This window comes from Vanellus vanellus (genome assembly GCF_965231255.1).
Source record: "Vanellus vanellus genome assembly, chromosome: 1".
Classification (NCBI taxonomy): domain Eukaryota; kingdom Metazoa; phylum Chordata; class Aves; order Charadriiformes; family Charadriidae; genus Vanellus; species Vanellus vanellus.
Window position 1 is genome coordinate 147,210,416 of NC_138905.1, and position 13,995 is coordinate 147,224,410.

At 41.2% G+C, this 13,995-nt stretch overlaps 1 protein-coding gene across 1 annotated transcript in view; it reads left to right on the top strand.

Annotated features, from left to right (window-relative positions):
- OCA2 (OCA2 melanosomal transmembrane protein) overlaps positions 1-13,995 on the top strand; it is a gene marked incomplete at both ends in the record, with an annotated part of 176,511 nt that overhangs the window by 67,416 nt on the left and 95,100 nt on the right. The window contains one exon of the mRNA XM_082489224.1: positions 7,400-7,532. Coding sequence (XP_082345350.1) covers positions 7,400-7,532 — 133 coding nt within the window. The remainder of the gene's footprint in view (positions 1-7,399; positions 7,533-13,995) is intronic.

Genomic DNA, 13,995 nt, shown 5'->3' on the forward strand with positions numbered 1-13,995 from the left:
CAGAAAGTTTGGACGTTAAGTTCTCCGCATTTGGGAACTTCACAAGTATCTACAGTCATGCCTTTGGAACCAGAAGTTGCTTGTGCTCTAAGCTTAGGCTGTGATTACAAGATCTTTAGAGAACGGATAGTGAATAGGTCTCCAGAGCAAAAAATATGGTGTGAACATATTGTGTAATAGTGTATCTGGCTTTAATCTGTCTAAAAGAGGTAATGATAAGAGTAAAGGCAGTTTTAGCATGTGCTAGCCACCGGATTATGTCCTCTTATTTACTGTCGTTGTTAGTATGTGATAAAGCTTGTACTGTTAACCCGATGTTTGCTGAGGATTTTGGGTTTTCAGCATCCCACTCAGTTTTTCCTGCCATTTTACAGGAATTCCCTGGAAAATAGGCAGCCATCAGGTTATCCTGTTCTGCCTTTTGGACACTTGCAGCCTTCATGCTGAAACTTAGTATGATGCAATATTAGCAGGTTATATTTCATGAAAAATTGTGGTACCAAAAATTTATGAATAGAAGTAGATAGTTCTAAAAATGGAAGAGAGAAAATCCTATATATGAATCTATAAAGGTATTTCAAGCCCTAGCAGATTGTGAAATGGATTCCCATAGTTTACTAGGCTATTTCTGTTGAGTTTGCAGGATGCAAGATTGTTAAAACTTTTAATCAATTTGTAAAACTCCTGCCCTTTCTGTCAATGTTTCATTGATTCCTTTTCTCAGGAAAAAAGTGAAATCCTAGGTAAGGTAAATGAAACAGAATTTATGGGTTTATGGCTGATTTCAGACTTTTTTTCCCATCTCTGCATGTAGTAATCATTAAAGAGTATAGTGCAAGCCAAAAAAAAAAAAGTAGGTTTGTTAATGTCTCAGATAAGGATTGTTTTCATGTAACTGTTAGACCATCAGTGATTTCTGGCTCAGCGATGTCACGAGCAGTTCCTCCTGACACAACGTAGATCTCAGTCACTCAGCCAGAAGGGATGTTTAAACCAGTGTAGAAATAGTAAATTACTCTTGCTCTTCCTCATTTTGATAATTTCAAAGTATCAGGTAAAGGGCATTCTGTCTAGAAGCACAGTATTTGCAGCTCCCTGAATTGCTGCACCTAGCTATAATTTTTGCTTTCTTTTTGCTCTAAAATGGCAGATTTCCTCTTGGAAATCCTCTGAATTACTAGAAGTTAAAGTCACACTCCCAAAAGCAGTAAAGAAAAAAAATAATAATCAGGATGACAGAAAATTAGTATTTTAGGAAAAGCGTATGATACTTCCTCCTAATATGAAATGTATATATTTGACTTTGCATTTGAAACTATAAACCAAAGAAAGATACCCACTCTCTTTCAGCTCTGAATCTGTAGGCGTTGGAACCTTTAGGCTGTTGTCTTGCTAAAACAAAATCTTTAGATTTTCTGTTGACTGGGGAATGGGAGAAATTTAACACAATCAGCATAGCCTCAAGGAAGGGACATTTGAAGCATGTATTGTATTTATCTGATGGACCGAAATCTCCTGGAAGAAAAGTATTTCTTGCCTATTGTGCGTGTCAATTCTATTTCAGTGCAGGAGAAAGAAAATCTTTATGAAAATGACATTTTGTTGTATGCAGCAGACGTGGGGAGCCCTTCAATGTGTTTTTACAATGCTGAATCCTGGCCCCAGCAGTGCAGAGGACTCAGGAGGTATAAAATGCATTATCCACAGCCGCAAAGTGTACGAATGTGGGCTCTGTGGAGATGCCGCATGCCCTTTCTATGGTGTGGCAAAGGGAGCAGGAGCAACTGATGAAGTAACTGTGCCACCATCTTGGTATCCTCTGCTGCATCGCTTGTGTCTGTGGTGCAATGTAAACCCTTTAGTCTCTTAAAGTTCTCCAGCCTCTTATAGTTCTCCAGTTTGCCAGTTGACTACTAGCTACCTGATACTGTCTGGTGTGAAATCTGCCTTCTACTTCCCTGAAAGCATATTCCGTGTGGTGCAGAGAGTCTGGTGCTAAGCACCCAGCCCTAAGCATGAGGGTGGGCAGTCATCTGTTTTTCACCATGAGCCCTTCTGGTATCAGCCATCAAAAGGAGTGCACTTGCTAGTCCTCAGCCTCCTCATGGCTACAGGGTGCAAGTTGTCCAAGGCTAGCCATCGTCAGGGTTCATTTTTACACACCGGCTCTTGCGGATCATTGCAGGGAGGAAACAGGGAGGAAAGCCAGGAGTAAGGGATGGGAAGGGAATTGAAGCCAGCCTTGCGCTATCACAGGCAGTACTGTCATGCAAGCTCTTACCTGAAATAAGCATGCGTAAGCGTGCTCGTGAAAATGATTTGTTTGAGCTGAATTGGAAAGCTGTTCTGCAGTCACAGCAGTGCAGCATGTTTTCTTTTCCCCCAGGGATCTCAGAGACAAGGAAGATCAGTAGGGTGGTACTATGAAGTTTAACGAAATCCTGAATCTCAGCTCAGCTACTCTCTTTGAAAAGTTTGGGTAAGCTCCTGGATAGGATGACAAAAAAATCTAGTAGACAATTTTTTTTCTCTTGTAACGGTGTCTCCAAATCACTTTCAGGGTTTATCTATGTCAACTCTTATATTATGAAGCTCTGTTAATCCTGATTTTTTTTTTTTTTTAAGAGTATTGTGTTCCCCATCTCATTTAAATTTCTTTCAACTATCAGTCAAACCTCAGACCTTCTTATCCTCAGTATTTTAGTTTGCCTTCTAGGTTGATGTGATTTTCCTTTCCACAGAGAAATTAGTTTTGTGGGTTTAAAGCAGAACATTTCTTGTGTTGTATTTTTTGCTTGAGAAGCTTCTGCATTGTGGCATTTCAGTAAAAAAGCACAATTGTTTTGGTCTGAAATTGGTGTGATAATCAAAACGTAGAAGCAAGTGACTTTGTAAATCTTTGTGCTTGTTTGCAATAAACTGCTTAAATTCAAGTTCCATTAACATACGATGGAGACATCACATAAACTCGAGTTTCCAAGAATTCTTTGGGTTCCTATTTCTCTTTTTTATTTCGTCCATTAGCAATTAGCTTTATGCCTGAGTATCTCTGCAGAGAATTTCTGCTGGCATACTCTGCCTGGGAGCTGGCATCCTTCTTCATGATGTGGGCACACTGCTGCCAGCCTGGGAAAAGCTTCATGTCCACTGCTCTTTTTAAGACTAGGTTGAATGCAAAAGTAATTTTCCTGGTTCTGGTAATTCCGGGTTGAGCATATTCTGACCATCTCTAATTACTTTATTGCCACTTAACTAGCGGTGTCCCAGTCATTTCATTTTTCAGAAGACAACATTTTCTCCAGTTAGATTTAGGCATTGCTGTTTTAGCTGATGTAGCTTCAGTGTTTATATAGCTTAATTCCTTTCAGCTTCCTACCTCTCCTTAGGTCATTTCAGAGACCATACAAAACTGAATACCTATTTTCCATACTTCCTGAAGTATTTAATGGCACCTTGTCAATACTTGAGCAATTTCCAAACCGTGCTTTTAAGGATTCTGATTTTTCTGGCCAAAATTTTCTGATTTCTCTTTTTGGCTATAATCTTAGAGGCAACCCGTATATAAATTAGATCTATTGTCAATTTTGAATGTCTGTAATTAAGGAAATACACATGGGGGATATGGACTTTATATACTTTGGGGGCAAGTCTTACAAACATGAAGCCTTTACAGAATTTCTTTTTTTTTTTTTTCCTCTATTTGTAAATTTCCTAGAATTATGAATGTTTACTTCATCCTTCATAGAAATGTCTCCTGTAGCTCTGAATCTTGCCTTTATGCCCAGAGGCCAATCTTTCAGAGTATTTATAAAAATTTACTTGTAAAGTCTGTCTTGCAGGGATCTCTGACATTTGACTGGCTGACCTATTATGTAGGCAAACTGAATGACGGTGTATTACTTTTGGTTGTGGTATCATGTTTTTCTGTCCAGTTCTTAAAATAAACTTATTCCAATTCCTGAAGAATCTTCTTTCTACTTTCATAAAAGAAATGGCAGTAGCTGAGTTATAATGAAAGGCCAGTGAATGAACAGGTACACAATTTCAGCTTTTAGTGGCTGGAGAGTATAAGAGGTAAGGAATCTACTATAAATAGCAACTAAGGATGATTTTCTTTAGCTCATGAAGCTGAAACCTGTATTTTTCATAGGATCACATTCTAATCCTAGGACTGCATATTTATGTCTGAGATTTATTTAACTATCTGCAAGCTATGGATTTTTTTGCAAAAGAGCACTAATCTTTGTCTGGCTACAAAAGTTCTTTATGACTTTAATCAGTTTCTTGTGTTGTGTATTTTTTATTATGCCCTGTGGTGCAATAGAGAAACTTAGAGAAACTTTTTTTCCTTTTTTGAAGCAGAGACGTTTTGGCTGGGACATTACCACATAAATTCTTTCAGTAGGAGGCTATATAGCTATCTTTAATTTGTCTTGGCATTATGGAAAGGTCTATAGGTAGCACACAGGTATTTGGTAAAAGGCAAGTCACTATCATCCTTGTAGAGACATAGAGGTGTGGCACAGAGAGATCTCATGACTTTATGGAGTCTCTGGGAAATCACAGGATGCTCTGAAAATTCAGTTTGGACAAGCTGAGCTACCCAGGGCTTGGACCATGCTTTCTTCCAAATGTCGCAGAGCTGCTATGCTGGGATGACCAGTTCAGACAACCTCCGTTCTGTGAATATAAGACAGTTCCTTGCTACCAGAGTACTTGGATGTGCTCCCTCTTGGAGCTTCATGGCCAACTTCTCTTGGACAGGCTAGTCATGAGTACTTCAGAAAATCTCAGCCCAAAGGCTAACCCTGATCCACTACAGTGTATGTAATATGCAATCCAGCCCTTCCTCCTAGATCAAGGCTGGTGCATCCCTAGGAGCAATAAGAAGGGCTTCTTCAAGTACATCAATAGTAAAAGGAAGGCTAGGGAAAATGTGGGCCTGCTGCTGAATGAGGTGGGTGCCCCTGTGACGAAGGATGCAGAGAAGGTGGAGTTACTGAATGTCTTCTTTGCTTCAGTCTTTACTGCTAAGGCTGGTCCTCAGGAATCTTAGACCCTGGAGGTAAGAGAGAGCGAGCCTGGAGAAAGGAAGACTCTCCCTTGATCAAGGTGGATTGAGTTAGAGAACATTTAGGCAAACTTGACACCCGCAAATCCATGGGCCCGGATGAGATGCATCCACGAGTGCCGAAGGAGATGGCAGATGTTATTGTGAAGCCACTCTCCATCATCTTTAAAAGGTCATGGAGAACAGGAGAGGTGCCTGGGACTGGAGGAAAGCTAATGTCACATTGATCTTCCAAAAGGGCAAGAAGGAGGATCCAGGAAACTACAGGCCAGTCAGCATTATCTCCATCCCTGGAAAGGTGATGGAACAGCTCATCCTGGATATCATTTCTGAGCACGTAGAGGAAAAAAAAAGTTACTGGGAGTGGTCAACATGGATACACCAAGGGGAAATCCTGCTAGACCAATGTGATAGCCTTCTATGATGGCATGACTGGCTGGGTGGATGAGGGGAGAGCAGTGGACATCATCTACCTTCACTTCAGCAAGGCTTTTGACTCTGTCTCCCATAGCATCCTCATAGGTAAGCCTAGGAAGTGTGGGTTAGAGTGGACAGTGAGGTGGATTGAGAACTGACTGAATGGCAGAGCTCAGAGGGTTATGATCAGTGGTGCAGAGTCCACTTGGAGGCCTGTAACTGGCAGTGTTCCTCAGGGGTTAGTACTGGGTCCAGTCTTGTTCAATATATTCACCAACGACCTGGATGAGGGGACAGAGTGTACCCTCAGCAAGTTTGCTGATAACACAAAGCTGGGAGGAGTGGCTGACGCAGCAGAAGGCTGTGCTGCCATACAGCGAGACCTGGACAGGCTGGAGAGTGTTGGGTGGAGAGGAACCTAATGAAATTCAATAAGGGCAAGTGTAGGGTCCTGCCCCTAGGGAGGAATAGCTCCATAGACTGGTACAGGTTAGGGGTTGACCTGTTGAAAAGCAGCTCTGCAGAGAGGGACCTTGGAGATCTGGTGGACAATGAGTTAACCATGAGCCAGCAATGTGCCCTTGTGGCCAAGAAGACCAATGGTGTCCTGTGGTGCATTAAAAGAGCGTGGCCAGCTGATCGAGGGAGGTCATCCTCCCCCTCTACTCTGCACTGGTGAGGCTACATCTGGAATACTGTGTCCAGCTCTGGGCTCCCCAGTTCAAGAAAGACATGGAACTACTGGAGAGAGGCCAGTGGAGGGCTATAAAGATGATCAAGGGAATGGAGCACCTCTCTTATGAGGAAAGGCTGAGAGAGCTGGGACTCTTTAGCCTGGAGAAGAGAAGGCTGAGGGGAGACCTTATTATGGTGTACAAGTATCTAAAGGGTGGGTTGAAGGAGGATGGAGCCAGTCTCTTTTCAATGGTTCCCAGTGACAGGACGAGGGGCAATGGGCACAAGTTAGAACATAGGAAGTTCCGTTCAAATACACGGAAAAACTTCTTTACCATGAGGGTGACAGAGCACTGGAACAGGCTGCCCAGAGAGCCTGTGGAGTCTCCTTTTCTGGAGATATTCAAAACTCGCCTGCATGCATTCCTGTTCAACCTGCTGTAGGTGAACCTGCTTTGGCAGGGGAGTTGGACTAGGTGATCTGCGGAGGTCCCTTCCAACCACTACCATTCTGTGATTCTGTGAGTCAATGGAATAATTCAGTTGAAAGGGGCCCTGAAGGTTGTCTAATCCAATGTCCTACTCAAAGCATGGTTAACTTCAAAGTTTTAGGGCGGGTTGTCACTTTTCATTCTTATTGCAGTAGCTTTTTAATATATTCTGTACAACTTTTTTGAGAACCCCTTCATTAAAGGGTTTCATCATACAAAATGTAAATAAATGTGTCCATTTATTAAGGAGGCCAAAAAATAAACAGGGTATTGACATGTAATACTTTTGTTGCAGAAGAATATTAGTGAAATTTCCTGGTTCAGATAGAATTATTGTAAAAATCCATGTTGTCATCAGTTTGAAACAAAAGCTGGTCATTAAAATTTAACTATTTCTGTGAGTCAGTGTGATTTAAAATGAATTTACAGTGATTTAAGTGATGAAAGTGAAAGTTAATGATTCAGTTTAGGCTTTTGGTTTGGTTTCTTTTTTCTATCCATGTCAGGAACACTAAATGTATTTCCAAGTAACTCATAGTGCTATTTTTTTAGCTCTGTGAATTAAATTGTGATGTGGCTCCTCTCCTTGAAACAGATGAAATACAGCATATATTGTACTTGGAACTTAATTTATTACTTTGTACTTATTGTTTATTGCTAAAATACATGTAGTTGAATACTTTTCCCTGTAGATAATATAGGAAAATAACTTATTTTTAATTCAGGCTTTCATTTTTATTTCCAGGGATTGGATTTTGCAGCCTTCACAGGGCACATGTTTGTTGGCATCTGCTTTGTTGTTCTGGTCTCCTTTCCTTTTCTCAGACTTCTTTACTGGAACAAAAAACTTTACAATAAGGAGCCGAGTGAAATTGTCGGTAAGTGTGAGCGTGAAAATATTTTTATTATCATTACACTGAATATGTGCTAAATAGAAACTGAATAGTGCCTACTGCAGTGCTGTCCTCAGATGGAAGTGCCCATTCTCCTTCAGTCTCTGAACATTAATTTTTTAACTAATAATTGAAATTTTATTTTTAGTCATGATATTTTCTGACTTTTAGAAATAGAAGTTTTTCTGGTGTTAAGATTGAGGTGTTGACATGAATTATTAAAAATATTTCAAAATTTATAGGGATATTTTGCATCATTTGTAGCCATAGTCTTGAATACCAGGGTGTTCTGTATCACAACAGATAACATCTGCTCAAGGTGCTGAGTTCACAACCTAGTTTTAGAAATATCCCAGGTTTCCCTTACGACAGGCGTAGTGCACTGATGCATTCCCTCACTGCTGCTTTTCTTCCACTGGATTTTTTCAGCAATCTTTTCCTGGTCTTTGGTCAGTGAAGGACGTTTCATCAAGAGTAGAAGAACTTTCCAAGTTCTTTCCAGCTTGCCTCTGTGACTCTTCCAACCCTAAATTTCTCTGGAGTATAATTTCTATAAATCTGTAGGACTAAAATGATGTCTTTTTTAGATTGCTCACCTCAGTAGTCTCTAAAAGTCTTGATAAAGCTATTTCAATGGCTGTTGAGTATGCTGGTCCCTTTTTGCCTTCATGGTTTTATGCCTTTCTATTCAGCTGTTTTGAAGTTTTCATCAGTGTTCTCAGGCTTCTGTTTGAGTGGTGAAACTTATTAGTAACCCCCAAGTGTTCACAATTTCTTTATAAGGTAAGAAATAATTCACTAAGTATAATTCCTTAGCAAGCTTTGAACAAAGATAGTGGAGTATAACTGTTTCTTCCCTGGGATTGATGTTTTTTTCACTTTTGGCTGCAGAAGACTTAGGATCCAGGCTTCCACTGATCACGCGACAGATTTCTTATTATGCTGTATGACATCTCAGAACCTGTGTGTGTGGAGTCTGTTTAGCATGAGGAGGACAACTTTTGATATGGTTGATACAACTTGGCTCTATTTGTAATCTGTGGAGAAAGATAAGCCCTTCTAAAGACTAGTGTAGCTGTCTACAACAGAACAGATATATTGCAGCCCCCAGAAATTTACTTCTCTCTTTTGAGTATAAGGGGAGTCCAAGGTGACTAACTCAGTGGTAGAAATCTTCATGAGAGATAACTAATTTAGGCAAAATGAGTACTGCTTGTAGTGACTTGCCTTGTTCCAGGGAAAATTACCTTTAGGAGTAGGATTCTATTAAAAAGAGAGAAGCGACAGTCCTCTCCTCAGTGGATTGTACCATGTCTCTTGAATCCCATCTGATAGAAAGGTCAGAGAAGAGACTTCACTGCTTAGGAATTTAGGTCTTGTGCAGACGTTTGGTTTTGACAGACTTCAGTGCCCATTCAGCACAAGGCACCCCGAGCCTACCTGTTCACAGCTCTAGGGGCCAAAATCTTTCCCAGTATTAAGAACCAAAGCGTTCTGAGGTGTTCTAGAGGTGATACTACATAAAAGTTTTGTAAGAGAATTAAGGAAAATTTTCTTTCTGTGTATTTGCTTGGTATGAGATATGCATTTTCACTACTATGCCATTGTAAAACAGCTGAGGCTTTCTGCACACTTAGAGATTTGATCCTAAGACCAAGAGAAACTCAGTCCCTAAAATGCGTAGATATTTTCCTATGACAATACAAAGTAAGTTTTTTCAGAAAGCCATCAAGAATCTTCTTTTCCTACCTTATCGTACCAGAGAAGGTGCTGCAAGAATTCTTCCTTACCTGGTAAATAAATCTATTGACTATATATCTCTAGGTCCAAGAAAGAAAAGACTTGATTTACCAATAGACAAAAAAAGGTAGGAGACTTCTTGCTCAACTCAGTTTACACTGCACCAGGTTCCATTCAAAGAGCTAGAGCTTGGGTCTCAGGAGTCCCTTTAGAGAAAGTCACTGAAAATTGGCAGCGCTAACATGTAGAAGGGGACGATCTCCTCTCCTAGCCATAGATGTGCCTTAATATTGAGTTTGTCTTATGGGAAGATATGATTACCTAAAAAATAAATCCATAAAAACCTTAATAGTAGGCATTGTGAGCTGTGTATCATGGGTGAGTGATCTTCCTACTTGTCTGGTCAAAGTTAGCACTCTGAAGAGAGGTGAAAAAGCTACGTGATAAACAATATCCACCCCTACCTTGTTCCCAATAGACTACAGAAATGCGTAATCTGAACAAGTAGGGAGTTGGCTTATGTTCCTATTTTCCTATTGCTCCGTTTCTTCTTCCTACTGGTGGATGAAAAGCTGGATGTGGGCTGGCAATGTGTGATCGCAGCCCAGAGAGCTGGCTGTATCCTAGACTGAATGAAAAGCAGTGTGGCCAGCAGATCGAGGGAGGTGATTCTCCGTCTCTACTCTGCTCTGGTGAGATCCCACCTGGAGTACTGTGTCCAGCTCTGGAGCCCCCAGCATAAGAAAGACAGGACCTGCTCGAGCGGGTCCAGAGGAGGGCCATGCAGATGATCAGAGGGCTGGAGCACCTCCCCTATGAGGACAGGCTGCGAGAGTTGGGGTTTTTCAGCATAGAAAAGAGAAGGTCCTGGGGCCTTCCAGTACTTAAGGGGGGCCTAGAGGAAAGGTGCAGACAAATGTTTTAGCAGGATCTGTTGCCATAGAACAAGGGGCAATGATTTTAAACTAAAAGAAGTTAGATTCAGACTAGATATTAGGAAGAATTTTTTTACAATGCAGGTGGTGAAACACTGGAACCAGTTGCCCAGAGAGGTGGTAGGTGCCCCATCCCTGGACACATTCAAGGTCAGGTTGGATGGGGCTCTGAGCAACCTGATCTAGTTGAAGATGTCCCTGCTCATTGCTCATCGGACTAGATGACCTTTAGAGGTCCCTTCCAACCCAGCCCATTCTGTGATTCTGTATCAAAATGTTATATACGGAGCAAATTCCTACCTGCTCTACACAGGGCTCAAGAGTGAGAATCCTTTGTGGAAGAGATCATCTCCGGGAAAACAATTATCTTTTTGTTGGGGAGGAAAGGAACCCTTGCAGCCTCGCATATAAAACCCTTTGGAATTATGCATCATTATGAAAAATGATTACTTTTCTTTGTTGCCTGGAAGTATATTATTAAATCTTTGGTATTCAGCATATTTTGGTAGCTTCTCCACTTTCTTATTTAAAAAGAATTAATTTGCTTTTATTAATTTCTTATTTTCTAATAAAAGTCATAGCTTCATGGACATTTCCATGAATAACTACAGTTATTATATACTTAAATTATCTTTAAAACTGCCAGCTTGCAAGGAGTCTTGGGATAAGTAATATCTAAACAGTCAGAAAATACATTCTGCCAACTGTGAGCAATTTTGATCCTGACATAATAGCATTACTTTGTGAATATACATTTTAGAAAATAGAGTTGTTATTTTTTCTTTCATCTGTTAACTTTTAAAGCATGTGGTTTTGATTTTTAAGAAAACAAGTATGTATAACAATTTTTTAATTAATTTGAACAGTACAATTTATTCATTGGCATGATATTTTTGCCAGTGAAACACTGTACGCTTCTAAGAGGCTAGCACATTTCCCTCAATTCATCAAACTACTCTTCGTTACTCACAGCTTAGTATGTTCAGGTATAACAGTTTCCCAACCTGTATACCATGTGTTCTTCCTCATAATCAGCTGCTCCTCCATTGCTGTGAAGTTAATCAGTAGCTGTTCAATTAGAGCAAATGCTAAAGAGCTACTCTTTCTATTGACATTTTCTGTGAAAGGGGAAGAGAAAGAGACAAACACGGCTCCATTAGGAAGAAGCCATTGTGGTTTGGGTTTACAGAATGTGCTCCAAGGTGCTTTCAGGGGTCCTTCCATCTCAGGTTGCAATGATTCTGTGACAACTTCAAACAGCTTGTTTGAGGCAGCTGTTTTAATCAACTAAATACCAGCCTTCCCTCAGCCTGCCCCCAATTAGCAATTAAGCAGGATATGTGAGACTTAATTGATATATTATTCTCCCCAGAATTCTTTGACTGTATGCTATGTGCTTTAAGCCTTTTTTCTGTTGCTTTGGACTGCACAGGTTTTTGAGACTGGATAAGCACTAATTTTAAGAACAGACAATGCTATTGTTCTGATGATACATTGGCAGATTTATTTCAATGCTGTATGTTATCAGTGTCTTTAAATTGTTGGGTTTCAGACTAAGCTGCAACACCTGTGCAGCATAAAAAAAAAACATGTTCCTCCCCCAGGAGCCATTATCTACCTGTGGTAGCTTGAAGCAGGGCATGTTGTAGCTTGAAGCAGGGCATGGCCAAGAAGGCCAATGGCATCCTGGGGTGCATCAAGAAGAGTGTGGCCAGCAGGTCAAGGGAGGTCATCCTCCCCCTCTACTCTGCCTTGGTGAGGCCACATCTGGAGTGCTGTGTCCAGTTCTGGGCTCCCCAGCTCAAGAAGGACAGGGAACTGCTGGAGAGGGTGCAGCATAGGGCTACCAAGATGATTAGGGGACTGGAACACCTCTCTTATGAAGAAAGACTGAGGGAATTGGGTCTCTTTAGTCTGGAAAAAAAGACGGTTGAGGGGGGACCTCATCCATGCTTATAAATACTTAAAGGGTGGGTGCCAGGAGGATGGGGCCAGGCTCTTTTCGGTGGTGCCCAGTGACAGGACAAGAGGTAATGGGCACAAACTTGAGTATAGGAAGTTCCACCTAAACATGAGGAGGAACTTCTTTACCTTGAGGGTGGTAGAGCACTGGAACAGTCTGCCCAGGGAGGTGGTGGAGTCTCCATCTCTGGAGACATTCAAAACCCGCCTGGACGTGTTCCTGTGCAACTTGCTCTAAGGTGTCCCTGCTCTGGCAGGGGGGTTGGACTAGATGATCTCCAGAGGTCCCTTCCAACCCTATGATTCTATGATTCTATGTTACAGAAGAAAAAAGAATCTGAAGAACTTAGCTGTGAGAGAGAAAATCAAATTCTTTTTTAAGAATGATAGGATATTTTGAGGACTCTTTTGAGTGGGACTTTCAGCTGATAAACCTGTACCTTGTTCTGTGTGATGCAAAAAAATATACTAGGGTTAGGGTAGTAAGCTGAAAAGGTTTAAAAATTATATGTATACTCTTCCAAAAGAATATGTAAGGGAAAATAATAATAATATGTGAGTGGAAGAGGAATTAAACTTGCTGTTCCTGCCCCACCCTGAAACTTGAAACTAAAGTTTTTACTTCCCTAAAGGGTTAACAATATATAATTTAGTCCCTGGGAAGCGTGACAATAAACTGTTATGTCTCAGCTGTCAAGCTGTGGAGGTGTGCACCTCAGTGTTTGGGAAGGTCGCTATCCCCAGGACAGTGGGTGGCACGTGGTCTAGTGACAAGCATTATTACCCTTTTTACCATAGAGGAAGAGCTTTCTCTTAGCACAACAACTTATTTGACACCAGCTCCCCATTTCTCCTGTGTCACTTGCTCCAGCTCCTGATTGTTTCGCTGGCTGAAAGAGAGACCCACTGTCGAAGCAGGAGTGGCGATGCCAGGAGAGGGGGGAGCACGTTGTTCCCTCTGATGTAGCTCACTGACTGCAGCAGCTGGGAAAATACCGCTGTGGTAGTGTGATAGTCAGTATGTAAAGCCGACAACAGAAGGAATTTTCTAATTAATCATAGTCATGTGTAAAGTACTTAATGTGTGAAAAACACGGTGCAGTTTCCCACGACGTGAAATGTGGTAACCAGATGAGTGAGCAAATCTGTTTCTTTCTTCCATGTGGAGCTTCACAGCTGCTTCTCTAAGAGAAGAAATGGGAGAGGAGGAGGGGAAAAAAAGACGTACAAAACTAGCAGTGAAAAGGTAGAAAGTCTAGAAGAGAAAAGAAGTAGGGGAGCGACAATTGAGGGTTGTCAGACATATGCAATGGGTAGGACTGTGCTGCCTGCAAACCCAAGATGTCCAGGCATTTTTTCCTGGAATTAGAGTACCTACTGCTCAAATTGGGCCCCATTTTGCATATTTCCAAAGAATAGCACAGCTAAGGTGAAGTTCAAGAGAGAAAATATGGTAAAACTGAGAAACTCATTTAGCACTTAAATGTCTGATGAATTTCCCATTCTGTGTCCCATATTGACTACAAATGTTTGCTATTGTACTTTGTGCTGCACACAATTGACCAAGTATAGGCATGATCAGATGGTTGGATCACCTCTCCTATGAAGACAGGCTGAGAGAGTAGGGGTTATTCAGCCTGGAAAAGAGAAGACTCTGAGGAGACCTTATAGCAGCTTTCCAGTGTCTGAAGGGCACCTGCAAGAAAGTGGGAGAGGAACTTTTTACAAGGGCATGTAGTGATAGGATGGGGGGTAATGGCTTCAAACTGGAAGAGGGAAGATTTAGTATAGATATTAGGAAAAAATATTTC